This window comes from Tachypleus tridentatus, chromosome 12, assembly GCF_004210375.1.
Source record: "Tachypleus tridentatus isolate NWPU-2018 chromosome 12, ASM421037v1, whole genome shotgun sequence".
Classification (NCBI taxonomy): domain Eukaryota; kingdom Metazoa; phylum Arthropoda; class Merostomata; order Xiphosura; family Limulidae; genus Tachypleus; species Tachypleus tridentatus.
The window spans coordinates 91,277,450-91,305,372 of record NC_134836.1 but is presented as its reverse complement, the minus strand read 5'-3'; the positions used below and the strand labels follow the sequence as shown (position 1 = coordinate 91,305,372).

At 32.8% G+C, this 27,923-nt stretch overlaps 1 protein-coding gene across 3 annotated transcripts in view; it reads right to left on the bottom strand.

Moving 5' to 3' along the window:
• Positions 1-16,982: 16,982 nt before the first annotated feature.
• LOC143233981 (secretin receptor-like) overlaps positions 16,983-27,923 on the bottom strand; it is a 105,259-nt gene continuing 94,318 nt past the window's right edge. For all 3 annotated transcript variants that reach the window (XM_076470938.1, XM_076470940.1, XM_076470939.1), the window contains 3 exons: positions 27,659-27,700; positions 23,343-23,484; positions 16,983-20,992 (listed from right to left, as the gene is read on the bottom strand). In XM_076470938.1, the coding sequence (XP_076327053.1) occupies positions 20,430-20,992; positions 23,343-23,484; positions 27,659-27,700 (747 nt within the window). In that variant the 3' untranslated portion in view covers positions 16,983-20,429. The remainder of the gene's footprint in view (positions 20,993-23,342; positions 23,485-27,658; positions 27,701-27,923) is intronic.

Genomic DNA, 27,923 nt, shown 5'->3' with positions numbered 1-27,923 from the left:
AAAGCTTTTATACCTGAAAAACCTGATTAAATGTTCTGTTCAAATTAGGCTACTCAATCATTCTTACCTCTAACAGATATACAGCTGAGCTCGTTATAACAGATCGTTCATTTAATTTGACAAGTGGATAGATGTGTGAATCAAAGCCTAAAACAATATTAGATCGATCACACAGAAACTTTCTATTGTATATGTCAAACAATACAGAAATTGTTAAGGTTTATTTAATTCTACTTTCTTCTTGAGTGAGTGGTGAAATGTTTGCAGCACTGGATTGTTAAATCCAATTATTTGATCAGACAATAGTAGTTCAAATGTTGGCGGTGGGTGCTGTTGACTAACTGTCTTTTCTTTAGTTCATCATTTCAAAATTAAGTGGCTAAACGCAAATAACACAGTACGTAGTTTTCAACAAAAAATTGTGAAAGAAACAAACAACTCCTTGGCTCACTCTAAAAAGTACAAAACTTGATTATTTTACTTATTTACCTATCAAGTCTTTTTGTGAGTTGAATTTGTGAAAATTTATTATTTTTACACAAGTTACTTCTTCATTCTGCTTGCTTCGTGATTTGAAACCTACAAGTTACTTCTTCATTCTGCTTGCTTCGTGTTTTGAAACCTGCAAGTTACTTCTTCATTCTGCTTGCTTCGTGATTTGAAACCTACAAGTTACTTCTTCATTCTGCTTGCTTCGTGTTTTGAAACCTACAAGTTACTTCTTCATTCTGCTTGTTTCATGTTTTGAAACCTACAAGTCACTTCTTCATTCCTGTTTTGAAATCTTCTTATGATTAAAACATACTGAAGGTTTAAAAAAAACGAATCTGTACTCCCAAGTAGTTGTAAATGGATTATCTGCTGTGTCTACTGCTGGAAATAGAACTCCAGATTTTAGCGTTGTAGGTTTACAGACTAATTGCTGTTCCACAGTGACACAGTAAATATAAAAGAATAACCTTGCATTGTTTCATATTTCCAAGTTTATGTTGGATTGTATTTATGTGGCTAAATTAATGGTTAATTGAATTTACTTATGTTAAATGAAACTGACAATAAATCCTAAATCTCTACATATTATTCTTATCCAAACCATATATACAACATCAACTAAGACCGTTTGTTTTCTTAACAACACGCGGTTATCCCCGATTCGTATGTGCTAAGAAAATCTCTATGTTAGTCAAACATAAGTTTGTCCTGACAGGTTAAAATTGGAATATGTTTGTTTAAAATGTTATAATTTATAGGTCAATATCCCATTTATTGAGAATTGCGCAAGGAACTCTGGAGGCGAAACTATCAGAAATTCAAAACCATGAATTTCCTAAAGTTACAAACAGGTATGGTTTTGGTTTCTTTTTTTACTTCCTTTTCACGAGTGTAGTCCAATGTCACATGATTTTTGAAGTCAACAACGAAGGTACCATCATGTGATACTCACCTCGGGAGGTAGCCATAGTAACAAGATCTGTCTTTATATTTCAAAAACTTACGAGTATGAAAAGTACTCATGACATTATAGTAAATTATCACGCAACCTCATAGGCTCAGCGGTAAGTCTGACGGCTTACAACGTTAAAAACCAGGTTTTGATACCCCATTGAGCAACTTTTTGGTTAATAACAAACAATCAACCACTTATGTCATAGTTACTGGATAGATAAATCGTTTAAGGTAAATGTATTATTTACTAGTTCAAATGGGAATCATTTAATGTATTTTTCATAATTTTACAGGCTTTAGGTTTTAATTTAGGCAAATTTAACCAGCTTTCAACATTTATATGACGAAGTATTCTAAATTTTAACGCCCCAAAATATATCATGGGATGAAAATATAAAATTATATGGCATACTCTTCTCCTATAGGGAACCAGTTTTAGATTTCTAAATATAAATATTTACCAAATATATAGATGTGCTATTTCTGCACTTACTTCTCTAGTGTGAAATTTAATATTGATATTCGTAAAGATTGTATTTCGAAAGTGCCATACACTGGATGATTCGGAAACAAGTCAGAGTACAATGGAATTTATGCAAATTTGGAATTAGTTTGTTTGATACAAAGCGCGAGAGGAATCATTTTGTTTGCCATGCATTATATTTTAAAACGAAAGAAAATTACAGTCTAAAGAAAACAGAATGAATGAATCTGAGTTGTTTTAAAGCCAGCTAAAAAAAAAACTATTAACTTTAGCATGCCATTCTCTGCTTATGTAAACCATTAACCATTCTCTGCTATATAAACCATTAACGATTCTCTGCCGTACAAACGCAAGACAATATCATATTTACGTCTTTATTCCAGTTTGTTTGTAGGTTCAACTTTTTTAAACAGCTAATATAATATAAAATAGTCCAAATTATTTCAAGAACTAAAGTTTAAGGAAAAATAAGTTTGAGAATTTGATATAAATAGGTCAGAGTTAACATTTTTCTTAAGTAATGAAAACTGAAACTGTGTAGACGTGATTTGTTGCTTGTCTCGGAGGTAGACACATTAACCAACTAAGACATACAAATGCATGGAAAGGTTGCATAATTATGGAAAGTTAACAGCTTTATAATGTATAGATTTCATTATCGTCCTCCGAGGTGAAAACAGTATCAGATGGTTTGAAAACAAAATGTTTGAGAAATACTGAACAAAAGTACTGCATCTCTCTTAACGATTAGGTTTGTTTATTTGTTTGTGTCTATTTTATATTCTATTAAAGACAGAGTTTGGCATGAAATCCAAACGAATATATTCAACTACTAGTGCTTTCGATTTAAACAAAAGAACGGAACTGAACGAGCAATGCCAGATAGTCCAATGAGAATTTGAGAAAAGAAAAAGTAAAATAAAACAGACACTCGTGGTGCAGTGTTTAAGCTGAATTATTCGTCAGATTAATATACCAATAACATTTTTTACTCGTGGTTAAATTCGAATTTCCTTTTATGTAACAATCTATTTTATTACGACAAAAAACGTAGAATAATTTGTTAAGTTTTTAAACCATTATAACTCAATTTTTTTCAGACGGTTAGCTCTTCGTGACTACTAAATGAAACACGCATGAGTGAAGAAATAATTGATTTAAAGCTACCTTTAACCTGGTACGTGCAACACGCGAGAAATTTCGAACACATTATATAGTTATGATTTTTGTTTGTTTTTTTAATTTCGCGCAAAGCTACACCATAGCTTTCCATAATTAATAATTAATAATTAATCGCTAGCCGTCCATAATTTAGCAGTGTAAGACTAGAGGGAAGGCAGCTAGTCATCACGACCCACCGCCAACTCTTGGGACACTTTTTAGCAACGAATAGTGGGAGTGACCGTAACATTATAACACCTCCACGGCTGAAAGGGCGAGCATGTTTGGCGCAACGGGGATTCAAATCCGCAACCTTCAGACTACGAGCCGAGCACCTTAACCTCCTGGCCAAGCCGGGCCTGCTTATAAATAGTGTTTTGTTCTAGTGCAGTTTGGAGTCTTATTGTTTCCATTTTTAATTAATTATTCACATGTTAATATTGTTAATCATAGATAAGTAATTACGAAATACTAATTTAAGTGTATGTGTGTGTTTTCTTATAGCAAAACCACATAGGGCTATCTGCTGAGCCCAGCGAATGGAATAGAAACCCTTATTTTAGCCTTTCAAATCCAGAGACTTAATCTGATTTTATAGTTAGCATACATGTAAAGTAGCATACAGGTATAATTTGATTGTACTCTCATGCGGCCGAAAGAAAACACGTAATATTGATTGATATGGAAATATCCTAAGAATACCAAGAATATTATTTATGCGAAACTCTTATCTCGAGGAAAATAATACTTTCATATGCATATTACATAACGATAATAATCGGGTTTTCTTGCGTGATGAGAATGAATGTGTTGGCGCTATGTAAAATATAAGCTTCTTATTTAGTAATATCTTCCATTTGTCTCTTAGGCTTCACGACAACGTCCTGTCTTGTACTGTGCTTTGTTATTCCTTTTTTTTAGTTATGCATATAAATATATATATTGTTTAGATTTTGTTTGTTATTAACGGTTTTCTAGTAGTGGATGAGTATTGGAAAACGATCTATAAGCCGCGTGCCAACAGTGATGAAATAGCTACAACAAAAATGTCTGTCATTTCAAATAATATGAAAAATCGCAATATTACAAAATTCATGTGGCACAAGCACAAAATACAGCTGAAATTCACATTTTCCAACTTCCTTCTTGTTACCTGTGGCCAAATATCTTTAAAAAAAAGTCCAAACTTCCAGTTCAAGAAAAACAAGTTTTTTTGTATTTTTCATTCTAAAACATTCTTTTTTTTGCATACTCTCTGCTTATAGCACAAAATTACATTAAATTACTGTACCATTTAGTTGCAGGACCTCAATGAAGACAAAACACACGTTTAAAGGAAAATCAAATTCATAAACAACGGACACATCGACAAACGACTACGTGGTTTGGGAGCAGAAAACGGTCAAAATTCTTCATGTCCTTCAAATACATTCTCAAAGTCTGCTGAATAGTTTTCTATTCTCAGTGATTCCACAGCGAGATTTAACTCGTACCTTTCAATTATAGACTCTACAACTTCTTCGCAGTACTATTAGCAATCATTCAAAAACTTGAGAATATGAAAAGAAAACCAAAAAAAGCCGTAAAAATCTAACCAATAGTTTTCTTTGTTTTTTCTGCACTAGCTCCTCATAGTTTTCTGAATTGATATTATGAAAACATTAATTTATTATACATTTGTTTTAAGATAGTATAATTCCTATTTATTTCTTAAAACTCTAAGGTTGGTAATTACTTATTGAAAGAGTGGGTAATCTAGAATTTAATTATTTTCACACAATATAATAAACAGCATTTTCTAAAACTGTTTAAAGTTTAAAACTTACGATTGGCTATATGTTATGAGACATATTGTCTTTCAGAGGCACCCACTTTACCATCGAGTTACTAGTGGACTACAAGGAACCGAAATGCGATACAGCTACCATGAAACAGTTGTGTGCGTTAGGTTAACAGCTTATCATTTCCATCACTCGTGGAATACTATTTTAAAGTTATGTTATTACCTCTGGTCAAGTTTGCATTAAAGTTAAGTTACTAGCTGTTGTTTTATTCTCTGTACGCCTTTCTACAAACAATCTTGAAGTGTGACTTGTTTGGACCATTTTATCTTCTGGATTGTTCCCTGTAGATGAGACATCTTCATTAACCTGTGCCCTACTGTTTGTCATTTGAAGCCCTAGGTAGGTTAGTCTACTTGTTGTTAGCATGAGAACTTTCTGGTCTTAGACTACGAAGCTAGTCTAACCTCACATCCATGTGTCTCTGTGAAGTCAGTTTCTAATATGCACTCTTCCTCGATGTCACTTACTCATACATTACGGGGATTTCCAACTTTCCGCCTGTTGTTTACATCCATCACTCTCCTTTCTTTAACTCTAGAGGCACTATCATATCTTTCATTACCGGCTTAGGTTAAACAACTGTATCTATAGATCTAAGATCGATCAACATACTAAAAGGTTTATCATCAATAAATCTATTGAAAAGAGCTGTTTTTTGTACACGATACAATCCGCATTTATTTCCATTGGAGCAGATCCTGTTTTCCTGTCCTCAAGACATCTCCTCCTTACTTTCTAAGACTTTTTTCTTGCCATCTCAGATATAATATTCGTGTTTTGAAAATATTACAACTTTTGCAAATGATCCTGTCTGTTAACTATTTAACCACGTTTAACACAGTATAGCCGTTTTCTTCCCAAATCATCCTTTGAGGGTAATGTTTAGTAATTTGTCTTTTTCAGTTACAAACGAAACGATTTTTGACTTGTTGCTTAGATCCTTTATTAGAATAAACAGATCTATAATTAAAGACATTTATATGCAACTTCTAGCAATAAGCTTCTTTTTGGTCGTAATGGAAACACATTCTATCGTGTGGTTTACTTCTGTCCCGCCCGGGCATGGCCAGGTGTTTAACGCACTCGACTAGCAATCTGAGGGTCGCGGGTTCGGATACCCGTCACACCAAACATGCTTCCCCTTTCAGCCCTATGAGCGTTATAATGTTACAGCCAGTCCCACTAGTCGTTGGTAAAAAAGTAGCCCAAAAGTTGGCGGTGGGTGGTGATGACTAGCTGTCTTCCCTCTAGTCTTACACTGCTTAATAAGGGACGGCTAGCACAAATAGTCCTCGTGTTACTTTGCGTAAAATTCAAAATAAACAATCTTCTGATCTGAGTTATTTTAGTTCTTCTTTAACTTTAACAAGGAGAGTTTATTTTTCACGCTACTTAATCTGGTAAGCTAATAATGTGTAGATATTGAACTTAATTATTTATCCACGGCTTTAACTGATAAAGTTCTTATCGATAAATATAGACATTCCTTTAAAGATATACGTGCTTTAGCCTAATTCGCGTGCCTTTATATACTACCTCATTTCATGCCTGGCCAAGAGCCAACAAATCCATCACTTCACGTTAAACATCCGGATAAGATAACTAAGCAAACCTTCCTGGGTGTTGTGAGTCTTCATCTTAAGAGCATACTCTGAAAGATGCTGGTGCGTTGACTAGCTCAGTTCTTAAACTAGATCAAGTACTGGAGTAGTACAGAAAGATCAGTAATGATAGGCGGTACAGCATAAGTAATGACAGGTATAGGCCAAATGGCTCTCCTATTCCTTATTTCATAATGGTATTTGAGGTGTAATTTTTTGGCGGATGCAGGAAGAGGTGTATCTGGTTTGATTTCCCCATCTGTCATTTAAGGTTATAGTTATTTTACCCACGAGCAGAAATCTTCCAAGACATTTCCTTTAAGTTCTTCAATCTTGTTGTTATAATCCACCAGTACTGCCCGCTTTTACTTCATTGATGTCTATTTGTACTTTTTTTTATCTTCCTGCATCTTATACAAATACAAAATTCTAATTTATTGTACCAGCAAATCTCACTACCAGTCTTTTAGGGAGATCCAGCAGTGGTTCAAATTGAGGCTGAGAATAAAAACTTAGTTTGAAGTTGAAAATATATTTAAAGTACCGCTATCTACTCGACAACTGCAGCATCTTCCTGATGCCACAACAGTGAGAATTATACCTAGAACTTGTAGTTGAACATGTCAACCGTGAACAAAGACACTCAATATTAAATTTACATTTGAACCAGGCGCTAGTCTTGCAGAGATTGGATTTTCTACAAGCAACTCAGATCTATAACAAAATTTAAATTAACTTTAGAGAAAGGTGCTAATTGCAAATTGTCTTTAAACCAAATCTGTGAAAGATATGTTTAAATTTAATATATTTCTATCCGTATTTTCTATTTATCAGAGAAACTCAATGATGACTTGGAAAATATCACCAGACAAATGTTTTCGAAATATTAATTTGTTTGTTTAAGCTACAAAATTATTCCTGTATGCTATTATGTGAACCCTAGTGATAATGCCAATTAATATATTTTGAATAGTAGTTATGCATTTTTAAGATTTAACAGGTGTGCAATAAGTAAACTTCCGTAGATATGTAGCAAAGATTTATTTCCAAAGTGTTTTTAGCAATATGGACTAAATATCACACTAATTATAAACTGAATTAGATTTTGTGTCTATTTTTCATGAGTACGCAAATAATTTAGCAGACGCCCTTATGGGTTCATTAGTTCACTTTTTTGTTATCTCTTTATTTGAGTAGAAATAGCAAATAAGATTATCCAATGCTCGATCACATCAGAATTCAGAAAAAAAAAATCAGCGGTGGTTATGACGCTTCACGCCTGTCACTTTTGACACAACATAATGATTAATTCGAATGTAAAGGTTTAACATTGAAGTTCCCTCACGCATCGCAATTTTATCTTTCTTCACCAATCAACACAGACTGTACTTGTTTGTAAGGTTACGTGGAGTAAGTTTTTGTTCCTTTCCAGGTCCATTCCAATACGCTTTCTTTGTGTCGCTTGTTAATATTATTCCGATATGTCAAGTACGTATGAGGCAGCAGTTGATTAAATGTTAAAGGTTTTAAGTCTCAGTTAATCAAAATAACATTAATTAAATTATGTAACGACCAAGCAAAATGATGAAGATTGATCGGTTTTGAATTTCGCGCAAAGCTACACGAGGACTATCTGCGCTAGCCGTCCCTAAATTAGCAGTGTAGTACTAGAGAGAATGCATATAGTCATTACCACCCACCGCCAACTTGTGGGCTACTCTTTTACCAACGAATAGTGGGATTGGTCGTAACTTTATAACGCAACCGAGGTTGAAAGGGTGAGCATGTTTGATGCGACGGGGAATCGAACCCGCGTCCCTCGGATTGCGAGTCAAGTGCTTTAACCACCTGGCCATGCCGGACCAATTATGAAGATAATGTGTCGTTTAGTTTCGCGAATTCCAGTAGTCTCAGAAAAAACTATTTTATTTTGTGCGGCTAATAATTATTTAATGTGTTCAGAAAGTAGAAGAGAAGGGAAAATTATCACTTTATTTTGAAGTTATTTGGCATACGGAAGAAAAAGGACTTTTGAGGAATTTGTTTGAAGAGTGATCGGGTTTCTAGAGACATAATCAATGAAGAATACAAACATTTGGATATCGATGACTGGACAAGGGAAAATTGTTGGCAAATGTTTCATTCATCATAAACAACTCTTTAACTCCAGGATAAAAAATCTTTGCATCCTGTTTGTTATGCTAGTAATTCAATCAGTACCTTTAAAGTCAAGCAAAAAGAGTGAAGATTGGTTTGTTTAGAATTTCGCGCTAATATACACGACGATTATGTACGCTAGCCGTCCCTAATTTTGCAGTGTAAGACTAGACGGAGGGCAGCTAGTCATCATCACCCACCACCAACTCTTGGGCTACTCTTTTACCAACGAATAGTGGGACTGACCGTCAAATTACAACGACCCCACGTTTGAAAGGGTGAGCATGTTTGGTGTGAAGGGATTCGAACATGCGACTTTCAGAGAGGTACTAAATGCATTTAATGCTACTTTGAAGGATACCTTTTATTGGCCTGCTCAGAAATCCACTAGTTTATATTATGTAAAAATTGTTAATAATGAACCACTGAATTAGAATATATATATATATGGGCGTGTGCCTGATGCTTTAGAACCATCCAAAGCAGAATTAACTGCTATACTGCTACTAATTACGTATTTTTCCATATTGAAAAATTTACATGGGTTGCAATTGTAAATTTATTAAATCCTAGCAATAAATTATTTCATTTTTTTCACTGGTATAACAGTACATCTTAAAAATATTTTAGAATAGTAGTGTATTAGTCAAGTTTTATTTATACCACACATAATAGTATGATGTATTGAAGATACTTAGAGAGTTACATATTTTAGAGATATAAATAGCTTAACCTCACACTGTAGGAAATGATGCAGACTTAAAAGGGTCGTTTCTTTTAACGTGAACAGTTGGCAACTGTATTCAATGATATAGCAAGAGCACTTCCGCTAGAACTTGATATAACTAAGGGCATATACATTCATAAAAGTAAAAACTGTTTGAGCAACATCAGTAACTTCTAATGTAATTTCAACATTGATTGAGTAAAATATTTAAGATTCTTCCAGTTATTTCTTGTGACAAATTCAAGTTTTAATAAAATATTTAGCCCAGTAGAAAAATATAATATATTTCATTGGTTCTCTCGTATACTTGGGAATGGGTTAACACCGATGGATACTCTTATAATCAAAGCTTGCCAAAGAGAATAATTTATTGTAATAAATGTTGGAAAATGGTGTAGGTTAGGTGAAACTGTGGTAACACGTCGCTTCATATTTTATTCAGAGTGGAACTACAAATTATTTTTAATGTCTCGAATGAATACTTGCAAGTTGATGTTTGTTTTTTTGGACCTGAAAAATGAGTAACTGAAACACCTGGTGCTGTATTTATGTGTCATAATTAGTGAGACATGAATCCTATATTTGTGGGCTTTCTCACCTGAAATTAGAAACGGGACTGATTTAGGCAGTATTAGTACAAAACGTTTGTTTATGACTTGATGTGTTTGTTGAAAATCCAGTGTTCTACATGTCAACGTTCTGTTCATGGGAACATTAATAATTCAAAGCAATGCGAAATGAAATTGCCCGTTACATCCTGCTTTAAAGTAAAAGTTATGTAAGAAAACTGAGATTGTCTGTCAATGTCAGGAGTTGGACAAGAATATTTTTATAAATGATTAATATATAGAAGTAAAATAACTTTTAGTGATTTTCTTTAGATTATAACTAACATGTATTATCTGTGTTCTTCTGGTTAACGTATTCACTAATTTTTTCACTGACCAACACTTTATACGGTACTTGGGCTGAGTGATCAGTTCAGAAATCACATGTACAGGCATAAGCAGTGTCAATTTAGAACTGATAACCAGAAAGGTGGTAACCAGTACGCAATACCCACTTTCTGTGTGACTACTTAATCGAATAGCGGGATTGATGTCTTGACTATGATACCGAATAACGGGACCTCAAGTGCTTCTTCAATGGTATATCGAAATCTGAATACTGTAACTTCCATTCTGCATCCTGGCATGTTAATTATTAGTTCACGATGGTATTCTACCAGCATCTGTGGTTCTTATTGTAGTGAATGTTAATGTCTTGTGTTGAGATACTGTTATAGGTAAGGTATTACTACAATTATATGTCCGATGGAACACGAAACACTTGTTTATTTCGTACGTTTGTTTTCCATTTGCAACAACAGGTTATTGAAGATAAATATTTACAAATGAGACATGTTTTTGTTTGTTATTTGTAAAAAACAAAACCTTTCAAAGTACCTTTGCTATGATCATGAGTGTTTTTTTCTAAAATAATATTTGAGTATATTTCACTTACTGTTGTCACACACTTTAATATTTCTCTAATTATTCACATCCAGTTGAAAAGTACCCCACCGATACAGCGGTAAGTCTACTGATTTACAACACTAAAATCAGGGTATCGATTCCTCTCGGTGGATGCAGCAGATAGCCCGATGTAACTTTGCTGTAAGAAAACACACATTCTGCGGTTGTAAATAAAAGTCAATTTTCTGTTAACATGATTATCATTAACAAATAGCACTGACGTCTACTTCCTTTCTCACCAAATATGCTCGCCCTTTCAGCCGTGAGGGAGGCTTATAATGTGATGGTCAATCCCATTACTCATTGGTAAAAGAGTAGCCCAAGAGTTGGTGGTAGGTGGTGATGACTAGCAGCCTTCCCTCTAGTCTTACACTGCTAAATTAGGGACGGCTAGCGCAGATATCTCTCGTGAAGCTTTGCGCGAAATTCAAAACAAACAAAACCAAAATCAAACCTTTATCGCTAGTAGATGTACGTGCTGACGAGCGTGTTTACTTTGTAAACGTTTTATTTTTGACACGTTTGACACTTCTTTAGACGCAAGAGTTCTTCTAGTTAAGTAAAGCTAGAGAATACTGTGTACTGTTCCAAATTGAATTAATGTGTTTAAAAACAGATATGATTTCAGATTCGAAACACTAACATACGCAGCAGTTCGCTGATGAACAAACAGTATTACAAATAATTTGATAACCAGTTTTTTGTAACTTACGCTTGCACTACAATGCGGGAGCACATTTATCCTAAATCATATCAGCGTTTTTCTATTTTTATTTGATTTTTCTGAGAAATACAAATCAAAATTCACTTGTGGTTCCAGAAGAACTGTCACTAGCAGCAGCCCCTCCCTGAAAAAAACAGTTTTCAATACGCTTCCATGGTTAGTTTATACATTCGCAAAATATCTGTCTTACTACACATACTAACGCTGTCAAAATCATCTTGCTTCAACTCTCCTTTTGTATTAATAAATGTCAGTAACGTGACTTTGTATCTCTGTTTTTTCGAGACTTATATATATATATTTACATTTTGATTGGCAGCATATATATATATGAATGGATTTATATATTTGTTGTTATGTGGAAATCTGCACAATGGGATATGTATGCTGCGCCTATCGCACGAATTGGACCTAGAATTTAACGTATTAGCCCTTGAGATTACGGCTGAGCCACGGGGGTGTGTGTGTGAAGTATGAAACGATCTCATCTTGTAGAATTAAAAATAAAATATAACTTGACGAAGGTTTAGATAAAGAAATAATTTAATACCTTTACCATATAAACAATGGGTAGGACTAAACACTAAATCACTGTAAAGTATAACTGTGACAAGTTTTAAAACACCTAGCGGATGAAGAAAATCATTGATATTATTTTTAAGAAAAAGATAAATATTTGTGCCAATAAAAGTGTGTTCGTGTTTTCTTATAGAAAAGCCCCATTGGGCTATCTGCTTAGCTCACCGAGGGGAATCGAGCCCCTGATTTTAGCGTTGTAAATCCGTAGACTTACCGCTGTACTAGCGGAGGGTCCGACTAAGGTGTTTGGTAGTATCAGTACTATCCTCTTGACCGTTAAAGTTTCTTTGATTTTACTTTTGTTAACATTTGCAAATATTAATGGTTACATTACAATATTATCTCTTTTAAAAAAAACACATTAAGGACTGGAGATGGCTGTGTACAGACTCCTTAAAAAAACTTTAATATTTTAGTTTTACACACCGGTAAACCATAAGTAATGTTTGCTAAGACGACTTTAAGTTCAAGTTAGGCTTAGGACTGTTCTAGAATAAACAATAAAGAAAAGTTGTGGATCTTACTGACGAGTTCATTGACGTATCATATAATGCGAGAGATTCGCAAACACTTTAGAGAAAAGAAAATTAAAAAAAAGAATGAAAACGAATGATACGAAAAAAACATTTTTTTAACAGAGAGAAAATTAAAATCTAAATACTTTATAATTATCTACTTGTTATTTTGGTGGATTTTATTAGGTTCTCTCAATAAACACTAACTTATTACACGATTAGATATAGATTTAATTACGCAGTTACCAACTGCTAAATTATTGGTATAAGTATTATTGTATCACGTGTTAAGTGCAGGGTTACTACCCAGCTGGCTAAGTACATGTTACATTGATTTAGTTTCAAGCACATTGTTAATTTTTATAGTAGTAAATGTATGTTAACGTAAGTTGACATTTTCAGTAAACATTACAACTGTTTTATGTGCAAAATATCTTTTTTTTTGTTAAGCCTTAAGATTTGTTTTTCTTATGTCTTTTTCTTTTCTTTTTTCCTTGTTGCCGATCCAACATGCAAAGAAATTTTTATTTTAAGATTAAAAAAATACTTTTGTGCCTCAGTTAATTTTCAAATTTCACAAGTAAAATCTTTATAATGTCTGGATAATTATAAAATGTTTCTTGAGAAAATACTATATATTTTATCTGTTATTTTCACTAACGAATTTTTGTACAGGTTTGGTAGAATTAACCGGTCTGATAACCACCATAAAAATTGGGAAATAGATATAAATTATTGTTCTTTTTCTCTAGAATGACAACAAATTAAAACACAAAAAATGTTTAGATTAAATAGCTTGACCCTCATAACATTATACATTTATATATATTTATTACATTAGCCTTTCAAAAGTTACAATGAGATGGCACATGCGCACTTATGCTACTGTATCAAATAATATAAACTGACCTTTAGTCTTTACTCAATTACCCTGTCTTGACTATATTTTAGTAGACTAGTATTTTGTAAAATACAGTCACATTTCAATTATTATTCATAATATATGTATATAGATTATTACTATGCAGAAATAAGTTCAGAAATTTTTTTCTGAAAACATAGAACAGTAAGTAAAGAAGTAAAGCAAACAATTATCTCCTCTAGCTACAAACTTTGTAATGGGTTGCTAAGCCTTTCAAAATTTTCATGAGTAGGTTTTATATATACAGTGGAATAACCAAAAAATCTTAAATTACTATAACAATACCATGAGATTTCACTATAATTTATCAAGCTTAATAAAGCTGTATTTAGATTTTAAAAAATGAAATCTCGAATAGTCTAAAGACACAACCTACCTGCTGGAAATTTTGGTTCGACAAAACGAGGTGGCCTCTTAATACATTAAAATGGCTGAGAAAAACACTAAGGAAACATTCTAAATTATTGTTTGGTTATTCACATGTCATTTATTGAAGTACATAAGAGATTGTTTCCGAAAATCGAAAGAGGTGAGCGAAGCCTCTGTGGTTGACTCAATATGTAGTCAATATCTCAACAAAAGGTAAAGATATGAGGCTCTTATTTTATATTGTAGCTTGTCAAAATTGATAATTTAATGTACCATTTTGTACCAAACTACAGACTACGTAATTTAATATCAAGAAAATCTAATTTGAACCATAGCTAAATTCAACATACCACGTGACACACAAAAATCAACGTTTACCTATGTTATTTTAAATATTTACTTTTAAATTATGAGATTAAATAATGTATAATAGTAAAATTTGAGCTATACTACGAAACTTTTAATAACATGATTTCATGAAATAGTAGTTGAGTAAAGTTCTGAATTAGAATCAATAAATATGACGACATGACCTTTGACCTGTGACCTGTCTGGAAAGGGTTATATTTTGTGTCATTTATATACAGTTCTACTAAGTCAAATATCTCATTTAAATTATACTTAGAGTTAGTGTGATTGCAGTTTTAAGTTAAAGTACAGAACCACAAGCAGCTGAATTATAAATATAATGTTAAAGTTATCTTTAAATGGTTTTATTAAATATACAAAGTAACAAGACTGAGAAAGAAGGACAATTATGTTACGTAAAACAGTTCCAGTGTTTAACTATCTGAACCCCAGTTATGGGGGACAAATCTCTGGAATTTAAAGTAATTGGTCAACACAATCTAGATCTTCATACTGTACCAGTTAGTATTACACATGTTGGTAGGTTTACAGATTATAAAACTGAGAGGACTTTTGCCATACGTAGTTATAACAGACGTTTAATTACTAGTTACAAAGAGAAATGATCAGCTTAGATAAAGGGATCTAAGAGGAAATTTTAAAACACCATTTTTTTCGGTTAAAACGAAGACAAACAACAGTGTGACAGCTATAGTCCAGAATTATTATTGTGTGTTGCTGATACTTCCCAGTGGCACAGCGGTATATCTGCGGACTTACGACACTGGAAACCGGGTTTCAATACACGCGATGAGCAGAGCACAGATAACACAAAGTGTAACTTTGTGTTTAAATAACAAATAAACAATTATTTTGTTGCTAAAAAAATGATATACATTTCCACATGTCTCTACAATAAGTCTCCCACTGGTACAGCGAAAATTTTACGGATTTACAACGCTAAAATCAAGGGTTTGATTTCCCTCGGTGGACTCAACAGATAGCCTGATGCGGCTTTGCTATAAGAAAACACACACACACTTTACAATAAATTAGTCTTATATATATATTATATTCAATATTGAATTTATTGATCTTAAAGAAAAAAATTACGGGAATTCACACATTTCATTGTTTTCAACCAAAAAATGATCAAAAGTCTGTAATAAGTTAGATATTTCATTTTTAAGCTGAACTTTTTTCAGCTAAACGAAATATATATGATTGTATATTTCGCATGTGTTACTAGATACGTAAAGGTATTACATGAAACTCAGACTAAATACTCATTTCAACAACATACTTTAATCATGTAAACATTAGAAGAGAAAAACAAGATAGCACATGTAACACTGATCTTTAAGTTATAATTATACGAAGAAAAAGTCAATTACACTTTGTGTGATGCATTTGAACTAGTAACACAACAGCAATACGGATAACAAATTTATTGTCTTCTTTTTTTTTGGTTACTGCAAACTTCCAACAATTCGAAAGACCAATGTCTTACTCCGGACTGGAGAGATATAAAAATTCTCCTTCGAAGAAAAATATTCATATATCGAGACTGTTCAATGAAATGTAATCACAAAAAAAGGAGAGTTGAGTTCAAAGCTCTACATGGAATAGAAATCTCTCTCACAACGGGAGGTTTTAGGATAGCAGCAGTTGAAAATACCGTTTTCATCTGCAAAATGTAAACTGTGTTCAACGAAAGCCTTGAAAGTTACGCCCAAATCCAGTCGGAAGTAACGCCTCCATCTGCAAAAATGAGGACTGTAGTGACGAAAGATAACTCCTCATTGCGATACAGCTGGGAATATCTCACGTCGTTAACAAGATAACGAATAATATTTTGCAGTTGACGAAGGATCACAATTTAGAATTCCTCCCTAAAATTCGTAGCCACCTATCGTAAGAAATATAGATAAAACCACAACACAGTTTTCCATTCGACCATATACCAGCCAATGACAAACTATAAAGCTTCGTTTTAACGTTATGCATTTGGTCTCTTCAAATAGTGGTCTTGGAAACTGATATCAAGTAGAGTGAAGAGTCTGTGAAAAGTTTGTAAAGACCTATGGTTTAAGACTGGCCTGATTATCCTTCCTAAAATTATGCTACAATGGTAATAAGAAATATTGGAATATTGGCTATCAATGGTTGATAATCATTAATATCATATTTGGCATTACTCTAGAGTGAATAATTTCAAGAGACGTAGATTATCGTCCATATAGAGTATAGCCACCCTCATTGGTTTTTTGTGAAAAATATATTCATTTAGAATAGCAAAATATAATCAGAAAAAAAGTCGTTAACATATAAAGAAAGAAGTAAATGAGAAACGAACCTGTTACAGGTGTGCATTATTAATATTAAAACTATAATTTTAAAGTTTTTAATTTATAATTAGAGTTTTTCTGAGAAGAGAAATGACGTATTGTAAACATATGTTAAATACACGAAGGTTCTAGTTTTTTTTTAATACTTTTCTAAATGTTATTTTTTAAAAGTTACAGTATATATACATGGACAAACTTTAAAGTACGCTTATAATAATACTTAATTTCTAAAAAATTTGGACTTGAAGATACAAATTAAATAATTTAATTGAGTCTTTTGATTCGATAAAGAAATTAAAACTATTAAATACGATAAAAATAACATTCGGTGAATAGCGAATGTTTATCTAGCAAACTTAATATTCTCCACTCTTAATGTCTATATTAAGTGGAAATGCACACGTCATATATCAGTATAGCGTCTGTTTTTCATCAGTATGTAATTACTTTCACCACAGTAACAAGAAGAACAGCTCTATATCAAGGTTTAATAAAACTGCGCAAACTAATGATGTTTTGTGTTCTATCATATTTCTATTTATTCATTAATATGAGATACTTTTTTTCAGACTATAAATACACTGTTTTTATATAGTATTTTAATGGGCTCACAACCGAAACTATAATTTTACGTCCTATGGTTTTACTTTTATGATATATTATTTTTACTCGTTCTGTTCCAGCAGCTTTAAGTTTATTTGTGAGTAAAGTTTAAGATATAATCTCACATAAGTAAATAAAATTTGCTTAGGTAAAGAAAAATAAAAAACTATAAGGACACAAGTATTATACAATTTAGCTAGTTACGACTAGTTGTGTATTTTAAATGCTAAGACTAATTGAACTGTTTGAGATAATGTCTAATCGTATCTCATTATCACGGTTCGCTCACATCATTACTATTTTTATTATGACAGATTCTAGTCAAGCCAGAATGACCCTCAGCAGTAAAAACCCGAAGGATGTTGGTAGGATGGTTTCGAAGTACTTTTAAAGAATAGGTATTATGTTCGAACTTGCGTCTATTTAAGTTAGATTATTTGTTTGTTTTTGTTTTTTGAATTTTGCACAAAGCTACTCGAGGGCTATCTGTCCTAGCCGTTCCTAATTTAGCAGTGTAAGACTAGAGGGAAGACAGCTAGTCATCACCACCCACCGCCAACACTTGGGCTACTCTTTTACCAACGAATAGTGGAATTGACCGTCACTTTAAAACGCCCCCACGGCTGAAAGGATGAGCATGTTTAGCGCGACAGGGATGCGAACCCATGACCCTCAGATTACGAGTCGCACGCTTGGCCATACCGGGCCATCTAAGTTAGAACGATACCCATATTAAACAATATATCTCACAGAATAAATATGAACTTATATAGATAAGCTAGATTATCAAAACAGATTAAAAAAATCATTTAAAAAAAATTTTAACAAACTTTGAATTGGATGTTGTTTCGAACGAAACTTCACTCTACTTAATATTCATTCACTATTTCGAAATATTTCACATTATGTTTCGTTTACCAACAAATAAGCATGATATTTAATGACATTTTTATGAACTATAAATAAATCCGTGTAGAGCAGAAATTAATATGCAAACATATATTTCAAATTATTCTATAAAGTTGTTGTTTTTTGTTTTTGAATTAAGCACAAAGCTACACAATGAGCTATCTGTGCTCTGTCTACTACGGGTATCGAAACCCGGATTTTAGCGTTGAAGTCCGCAGACATACCGCTGAGCCACTGGGGGGCATTCTATAAAGAGAATAATTATCGCTTATTTATTTGCCATTATTATATATTTTCTTCTCACTTTTAGATCTTATAGGCATTTTTACTTTACGTGAACAGGGTACATAATTATTGATTAAGTGAAACGGATTACTGCCTGTTTCATTCTCTCAGCATGTTTTCATAATTTCTTTGTGCGAGAATTTTACAAACGTGACTTATGAATAAAAAATGGTGTCGCTAATTGGTTTTATTTAAGTACCTTAATCACACAAAGAAAAAAATTGGGCGTCAAGTAGTTTGTCTGCCGACTTGGCTATTCTGAATGAAATTTCTGCACAGTAGCTCTGTCGCTCGGAGCACTTATCTGTATAGGGTGGCCCGTAAGTCCCTACCCATCCATATGTTATTATATTATATTCAATTACGCATATATTATAAACTTGTTTCTTTTTTTAGAGAAATATGGCCGATTTAAGCCCATTTACACTTGAAGAGCGTATTGTGACAAGTACGTGGGTACATGAGCGCAAGAATACTGGTGACAGCACACAGATACACTGGATACATAAGATATATGGATGGGTAGAGACTTACGGGCCACCCTGTGGAGAGAAGTATGTAACTGTTTTTTCTTTGCTAGTAAGTATTGTACATATATGCAACGGATTTAATATTTATTTTAATATCTATATTTGTTTCAGTTTAAATTTGAAATGCATGCAATTTATATTGTTAAGTGTGTATTGCAATCGTCCCGCCTGTCCCCTAAATAAATAGAAGATCCTCGAGCGTAAGAATCAAAAGTGTATGATGTTTGTATGTGTAAAATATCATTATTCCTTCCTTAACTTAAATTTCTGGAAACCTCCTCTCACGGTAACAAATACAACGCAGGGAGATAGTTTTATAGTGCTCTTTTTCTACAGTCAGTATACTATAAGTCTCGAAAGCTATAATTGTGAAAAACGCTTATTAATTGAAAGACTACCAATATTTGACTAGAAACGTTTATAGATTTCGAAAATTACAAACCGTTCATATTAAGAGAATTAACTTCGAACTTTAGTATTCCTAAGAACACATTGCATAATTTCACCAAAAAAACTCGCGTGTGAGCAACAAGAGATAGCTTACCTGTGAAGTGAACTGTACTGATATCAACAAAGTATTAGTTCGTTCGTCGTGAACCATCGATGTAGTATTCGGTCCCAGACCAGAAATGTGACTTATTATTGTTTCTAAGTTTGGAAACTTTTGCTTGTAAATAATTGTTTGTAATTATTTGATTGAATGTTTGGAATTAAACACTAAAGCAACACAATAGACTACCTGTTCTCTGCACACCACAGGCATCGAAAACCTATTTTCTAATGGTGTAAGCCTGCAGACATACCGCTGTGCCAGTGGGAGGCATTACTTGTAATAATCTTATTATTAATTGCATTGTTGTTTGTACAGTAATATATATTTGTGTTAAGAAAGAAAATTACATGTATCAACCTCGTTGGAAAATATAATGAGTTTCATATATATCGACATCCAATTAACTTTTAAATTCAAGTTCAAAGATTCTGGTCATTTGAAAACGTAATACGTAACATAATAAATCAGACGTTCTTCCGGAATGAGTTATAATACGCAACATATAGGTGGTTTAGCCACATGGAATATTTATGTCTCTATCAGTAGTGTAGAAACGATACGGGTTGGTATTTGATTCCTTATTGCAAAATAATTTCAAATGTGTGACTTCCTTTATTTTTCATTTACAAGAACAAGAGAATAAAGACGAAATGAATCATATTTGAAGGACGTTTCAACAAAGTGAGAATACAGGTGACACTGAGACGGAAGATTTAACGTACCATTATTTCGCGACGCACACTTGTGCAGCACACATATTGAAAACCGGTTCCATCCAATGATGTTAATCTTATTCTTCGTAATAAACTTTCACATCACCTCCTTGCTGATGGTACTGGGTGACAACTGGGCTTCATCAGGCACTGAATCGAGAGGCGTTTCATTCATTTCACTTTCCCTGTGCTGGATGTCTTCAGGTGTTGCATTATTTGTGTCTTCTTCAACGTCCTTATCTGTCCCACTTTTGTCGAATTTTATTTCAAGCTCTTCGACATTTTTAACTTCTCCGTTTTTATCCACCTTTGTATTTTCTGACGAATTGATTCGTTTTTCTTTGAAATTTTGACATTCAGAGCCTTCACGTTTGATGTTTACAGCCGTATCAACTATTTTTAATGTTGTCATTTCTAATTCTTCTGGCCTTTTGGATGTTCTTCCATCTTTATCATGACCAAACTGGCTACTTACTTGACAACTGTACTCTTCCCGCCAGAGCTCATCACAGGCTTGGAGACGCTTTTTCCCCAGAGCAGAGCAGCCATTTCCTTCCACAGGTGAGTCCGGAAATAACTTGAAGAGTTGGTTTTCCTGTTTACTCTCACGACAACGTTGTTTGGACGCAGGAGTGACAGGACGATAACCATTTTTACGTTCTGTTTTCAACAAAACAAAATATTTCTAAATACGTGGAGGCTTAATCTAGTGGATAACACAATATTTATTACTGGTTTCCCATAAACTTTGATCAACATCAAGAATTACGTTGAACGTAAAAAAAAACAATCACACACTTTATAATATCATTAAATACTTAATACGATCCCTCAATCTCTTGCCAAGTGTGACTGTAATTACAAAATAAAATTATTTCTGAGTGGTAAATATAATGTCAGGCCAATTCACAAAATAAAATTATTTCTGACTGGTAAATATAATTTCAGAATTTCTTAAATGTTAGACACACTTAAAATTATGTTGCAAATTATTTGATGATCTACAATTCTAGTGGATGATCTACGATTCTAGTGGGAAAATGATGAGCACACTATTAAACAACTGTTAGTTATACTGGACTGTTTGAGCAAAATTTGGAAAGTTCAACGGTCTCACGTAGTGACCACTTTCTGCAAAACTTGACCGTGAAGAATGTTCAATATGAACTATAAGTTAGCAACGGGTGGAATTGTTAATGCGATTACTAAACAACAGTGATTAAAAGATTTGTTTGTCGTTGTGCCAGTAAGTTTATTCCCTAGTTCACCGTACAGCTAAGAACTTTTCCCGAGACCACGATAACACGTGGAAATACCTTTAGATGTGTTTTGTCTTTTTTAGAGATGAAACAACACATCGTAAATTTACCAAACATTAACGAGTCTTGTTTTAACACCCATATCTTGCAGTGCTCCCGAGAGGTGAATTTACTGCTCAGGTTAATGCTGTCCGGTTAAGAAAGAAACATTGAGGATACAATCAACCCAAACTTAGTCGTGGTTTATGAAAAGACCAGCTGTCGTGAGATCGTACAATGAACCATAGAAATCTTTTATAATAGTCAACCATCAGCTATTTTCATCATCCTATAAACAATACTTTGTTTTTACAAACGTAAGTGTCTTAGATAAATAATAAGAGCAATAATTATTCTGGCCGTTTGTAGTTTGAACAAAAGCAAATCCTATAATTATCAATCACCGTGAGACATCTTCTGCTAGTAAATATATAATTTTAAGTTTTAATTTAGGTAATATGTCATTAGCTTTACTACTTCGTGTCTTAAATAACAATTATACACTATGAAATGTTTAAAATATGCAAGCATACGGATTTTTTTTCTATCCATTCAGTTGTCTATGACACATATAATGTAAGAGAAAACAGTACTTCTAATACACAGGAAATCACTATTACGTTTAACTCAGTCAGTTATTAGATTTTCACCAGGTTACTATAACTCCAGTGCATATAATTCTTGCATTATCACATGGTGTCCAGTAAAACTTATAGTAATGAGTACTTTCGTTGTGATTTATATTCTTTTCGGTATATATATACATATTAATGTTGAATCTTCTATATAGTCCCTCACACGAGTGTAGCAACCAATAATTAAATTACTATGGTGTAGGTTTTTGTATGGATTATGATGTAAAAAAACAAAGAAAACCTCGTAACTTTTGTGGCCAATTTTCTTTGCAGGATATATTTATGATAAGCAGTTTTCAGAAAGAAAAAATAAAGCTATACGTACAAAAAATTATTGCTCTTACTAACCGGATATTAAACATTGAAACATCACAGAAGCTTTAAAACTACATTCAGATATCATATTCATTGTTGTGTAAAAACTGATTTTACATGCAATAAAAAGGAAAATTTTAAACAGCTTGAACTAGCAGATACAACAGTTAAATTCTTATAAGTTTTTAATTTGTAAAAGGTTTTCTTTTCTTGAAAAATCGTTATTACACCAATAAAGTTATCAAATTATTCAATCTGGCAACATAATTATTCATATTATTTTTTACCAGTAATTAGATAAACTAAAACTAATGATAACAACAATACTTAATCTTAATTATGAGTAGCATGTAGTAAAAAAAGAAAATTTAAGGAACTTAATAAATTACTAAATAACTTGATGTAAACAACTGTAATGGGTTACAATCCTCATAATGATAATCATACTGGAATGCTAAGTTGTTTTATAACTTACACCTATACAATTGAAATGAACTAGTTAGTGCATGTAACAGTAATAAACGATTAAAATTTCTAAAAAAAATGTAACCTTAGTAAAAGTAAGTGCACTGAATCAGGGTATGTTCTACCTTAACTAATAGTGTAATAATGACTTTCAAAATTTATTGAGATTTCCATTACTCTTAAACTTTTGGAATATCTAGATTTTTCGTATCATACAAGAGTGATTAATATCATTACATATAATATTCCTAAAGCAGAGAAACAACAAATTTGGTTAAAAGTTTAGACTATATCTACCTGCACAGGAGTGAAGAGATTGAATAGAATTTCTTCCACGACTCAAAAACGAAAGAGAATTTGTGAATAGTGACTGAGTTCTTCCCAGACGCTCTTGTGCAAGTTGCCATCTTTGCCAGATTTTTTTAATTTCCTGTTGAACCTAAGAATTAGACAAAGAATTTTTTTTCAAATTATGAAATATTTATTAAGCTACACAGGCTATTGTAAGTTATGGATCATTACATGTATGACAAATACGTTTTAATATATTTGTTTCTATAACATCTGTCAAATTGAATATTGGAGAAAACCCCTAACATGGACCGGCCTGGCATGGCCAAGTGATTAGCGCTCTCGACTCGTAATCTGAGGGTCGTGAGTCCAAATCTTCGTCACAACAAACAATGCTCGTCCTTTCAATCGTGGTAGCGTTATAATGTTACCACCAATCCCACTATTCGTTGGTAAAAGAGTAGCCCAAGATTTGGTGGTGGGTGGTGATGACTAGCTGCTGCCTTTCCTCAAGTCTTACACTTTTAAATTAGGAACGGCTAGCGAAGATAGCTCTCGTGTAGCTTTGCGCAAAATTCAAAAAACAAACAAATTAACATGGACCTTCATATTACACGTTATTTTTTTTCAGAAATACTTAAATTTTATTTTTATAAATATTGTTTAGTTGATAACTTTGTACTTAAAAGTCATTTACAATTCAGTCAACTGATAACATATTGTTTTTTAAAGGCATTGATTTTATTCGTCATAAAATGAGCTTAAAATTCGCTGGCATTAATGTAGTACTTATTTCGTTGTCTACATGGAAAACTTTATTTTCCACATTAAAATGTAGCGTGTTTTAAGATTCAGAGTTAGTATGAAAAGTAGGACGCAAACTTTTTTTTATGTAGGCTGAATAAAATAGTCAGTTGAATCAATGGCACTCCATTTGATTCGTTGATTTAAATTTATAGATTGGTTGATATTTAATATATTCGAGATGGCTATAATTTACGCACATAATTAATAGTAAATTATTCTTGTTACTGAGTCGAGTACGGCCAGTAGTTACCGTGCTCGGACTGTGAACCAGAGATTTCTAGTTTGTGATCGCAAAACTTTACTCCGAACTTTCGTTCCATAAATACGCTTTAAAAGTGAAGGTCGAATATTGCTGTTGCATAGATAAATTCAGACTGTTGGTAAGATCGTTAAAATAATATTTTTCCAGTTCGTTATTTACAATGTAATACTCTCTTTGTTGGTTTAAGAGCTATGTTATCTACAGAAAATGAATGTTATTAATATAAGCTAAAATCATAAGTTGTTGAAATAACTCAATATCATCAGACACATTATTGTTTTGTATTGACGAGTTCTGACTTCTAAGTTGTATTTAGTGACACAGTGGCACGGCTGCGAACTTGCACTGCTAGAAATCGGGTTTTGATACTCGTGGTGGGCTGAGCACAGATAGCCTTTTGTGTAACTTTGTGCTTGATAAGAAAACAAACATTTTGTAGTTAGATTTACTAATCTAACACATTTGTAAACGCCATGTGGAATATTTTTAGATCCAGTAGGTACTAACTTCTCACCGTCAGTAGATAGACAGAAGCAATGAATCATTTCCGTACGACTTACAAAACGTCCGGTCAGTCAATCGTGATTTTCAAACGTCAAACTTTTTGTTTACATATAATTCATAGTAAAATAATCTTTACTAGGAGAAACCTGGGTAATAAATTATTCAGAGCTCCTGTACAGGTAATATATTACTCATTGAAATATGTAGTAGTAATAATTATATTTCCGGAAAAATAACATTTCGGTACATTTAGTTCATGAACTGTGTCGTATAATCTATCATAAAACCTTAATAGTGCAGATGTTTCTCATAATGTTAATATCAAATACGCGAGTGTTTTCATAGTGCTATTCTTAAAAACATTTCCCTAAATATGCGCTGTTACATTCTATTTTTGGTACAGGTTTTGAAACAAACTCCGTTTGCAACATGAGTTTAACAGATTTTGTGAAGTTACGAAATTAGATACGTTATCCACAACGCTACTTTTGCTTAAAAATAGATATATATATAGGGCCTTATGTCACTCGTTTTTCCTTTGAATATATTACTCTCAAATCACATAAGGCACTTGACACGGATGGGTGTCTTTTGGAGTCAAACCTCTTTTTTTAACATGATTATAACGTCAAGCGTGACGCTAACTTTAATTTAATAGACAGTTTGCGAGAACAGGCCCCATATTTCTTCGACTTTAAAAATTAAAATGACTACGATTTGAATATTGTTTTTCTTGATCGAAGAATTAAGCTGTTATAAGACAAGCTTCTTTTCTGTTTAATTTACTTTTAGGATTAATATCAGTTGCAGGGTTTCCAAGTTACAAAACTGCTAACGTCAATTGTGCAAGTGCAAAAACCAAAATACAAAACTACTTTGGACTATCTTTTCTTTTTTTGTATACATACGCAATTATTTCTGAAGAAAGTATATTATGGGCTAAATAATTGGATACAATGCAATTTCAAGAATGTGCGAGCAATATGGAGCCTCAGGACATTAGCGTGAAAATTCGAGCTACGAGTTTTTTTTTCGTGTGTCACATCACGTAAGGAGATTGATTTGGCTAATAAAAATAACTCCTGTAAATAGATAAAGGCGAGCCGTGGCTGATTCAAGGATAACATTAAATAAAACAACAACTATAAATCAATTAGTGCCATTATTAAGAAGAAAACCTCTAGAAAAAATTGCTCTAGCGAAGAAAACTAAAGGCCAGGTGAGTATCATAAGGGAAAAACATAATAGCGGAAAAGCTGGCCCAAAGTGTGTCAGAATATCGCAAATTCTGTTTCCATAATTTCTGAGAACTCACAAATTATGTGTGTCTGGAAGCTTCATCCATTTCAAACATTATTTGTTTAATAAAGGCAAAATTAATGCTAATTAAAATACAAAAGTTATAACTTCGAATTAATTAATGTAAACTTTACAAACAAATACAATCTTTTCTCGAAACGATTTTTTTCTTATTTTGAGCTACGAATAATAACTGTTAATTTCATTTGTTAGGTAAACTTATTTAATTGGACTTGGTAATTTATCTTTAAACACACTAACTGCTTTGTCATTAAACACACTAATTGCTTTATCATTAAACACACTAACTGATTTATCTTTAAACACACTAACTGTTTTATCATTAAACACACTAACTACTTTATTATTAAACACACTAATTGCTTTATCATTAAACACACTAACTGCTTTATCTTTAAACACACTAACTACTTTATCTTTAAACACACTAAATGCTTTATCGTTAGAGGGTAGAATACTATTTTCTATGTATATGAATGTATCCAAACATGCTTGTCCTTTCAGCCGTGGGGGCGTTATAAAGTCAAGGTCAATCCCACTACTAGTTGATAAGAGAGTAGCACAAGAGTTGACAGTGGCTGGTGATGACTAGCTGCCTTCCCTCTGGTCTTACACTGTTAAATTAGGGTCGGCTAGTTTCGATAGTCCTCGTTTACCTTTGCGCGAAATTCAGAACAATTCTTCATTTATTCATCTGTTTATTTATTTATTTTAATAGCAGTCCGGCATGGCCAGGTATTAAGGCAATCGCCTCGTAATCTGAGAGTCGCGGGTTCGAATCCCTATAACTCCAAACATGCTCGCCCTTTCAGCTATATGGGGGTTATAATGTGATGGCCAATCTAACTATTCGTCGATGAAAGAGTAGCCCAAGAGTTGGCGGTGGGTGGTGATGACTAGATAGCTAAATAAGCTAACTACTAAATTAGGGAAGGCTATCGCAGATACCCTTCGTGTAGCCTTGCACGAAATTAACAAAACATATAAACTACTACAATTGGGTATGAAAGATATACGTAGCGCCGTAAACAAATATATCTGAAGATCAAAAAGATTAGGAAAACCAGCCTGTTAAATTAAAGTCAAAATATCAATAGCTGGGAAAGAGGTATTACTCCTTAACTACAGAATAAAGTCTTTATTATATGCTTACCTAAAATCAATTAAAGATAACATTAAGAAATCTGTAGAAATAGTTAAAGCATTTGATGATGTTGCCTAAGGCATTTTTTAATAATCTACCATTTCTAAATATCGACCGTCACAATCAAATAACTTTATCATATTTATGCGAAAAGTCCCAAAAAATAAACTACTCGAATAGCATAATTTGAGTCTCCAGTAAAAATTAGACACGTTTGTTGTGATTATATAAGTTTTAGCAATTAGCAATTATTTTAAATATACAAAGTAATTTTGAAATACTTACCTCACTATTACAGAAGCAGTAGAGCAAGGCTACAAAAAACCCCTGGTGGAAGAAAAATGACTTTATTGTACTAAATTTACAAAGCATCGTATGAAAGTTTCAACGTCATAATTACGTAAATGTATATTGTAAGTAAAGGTTAATTATTCTCATGTATTTATTAAATAAATAATCCGTAATTTATATATTCTCCAGAAAGACTGTATTAAACCTGTAAATACAAACATTTAAAAAGCTAGTTCTTTGGTATTTGAAAATGATTAAT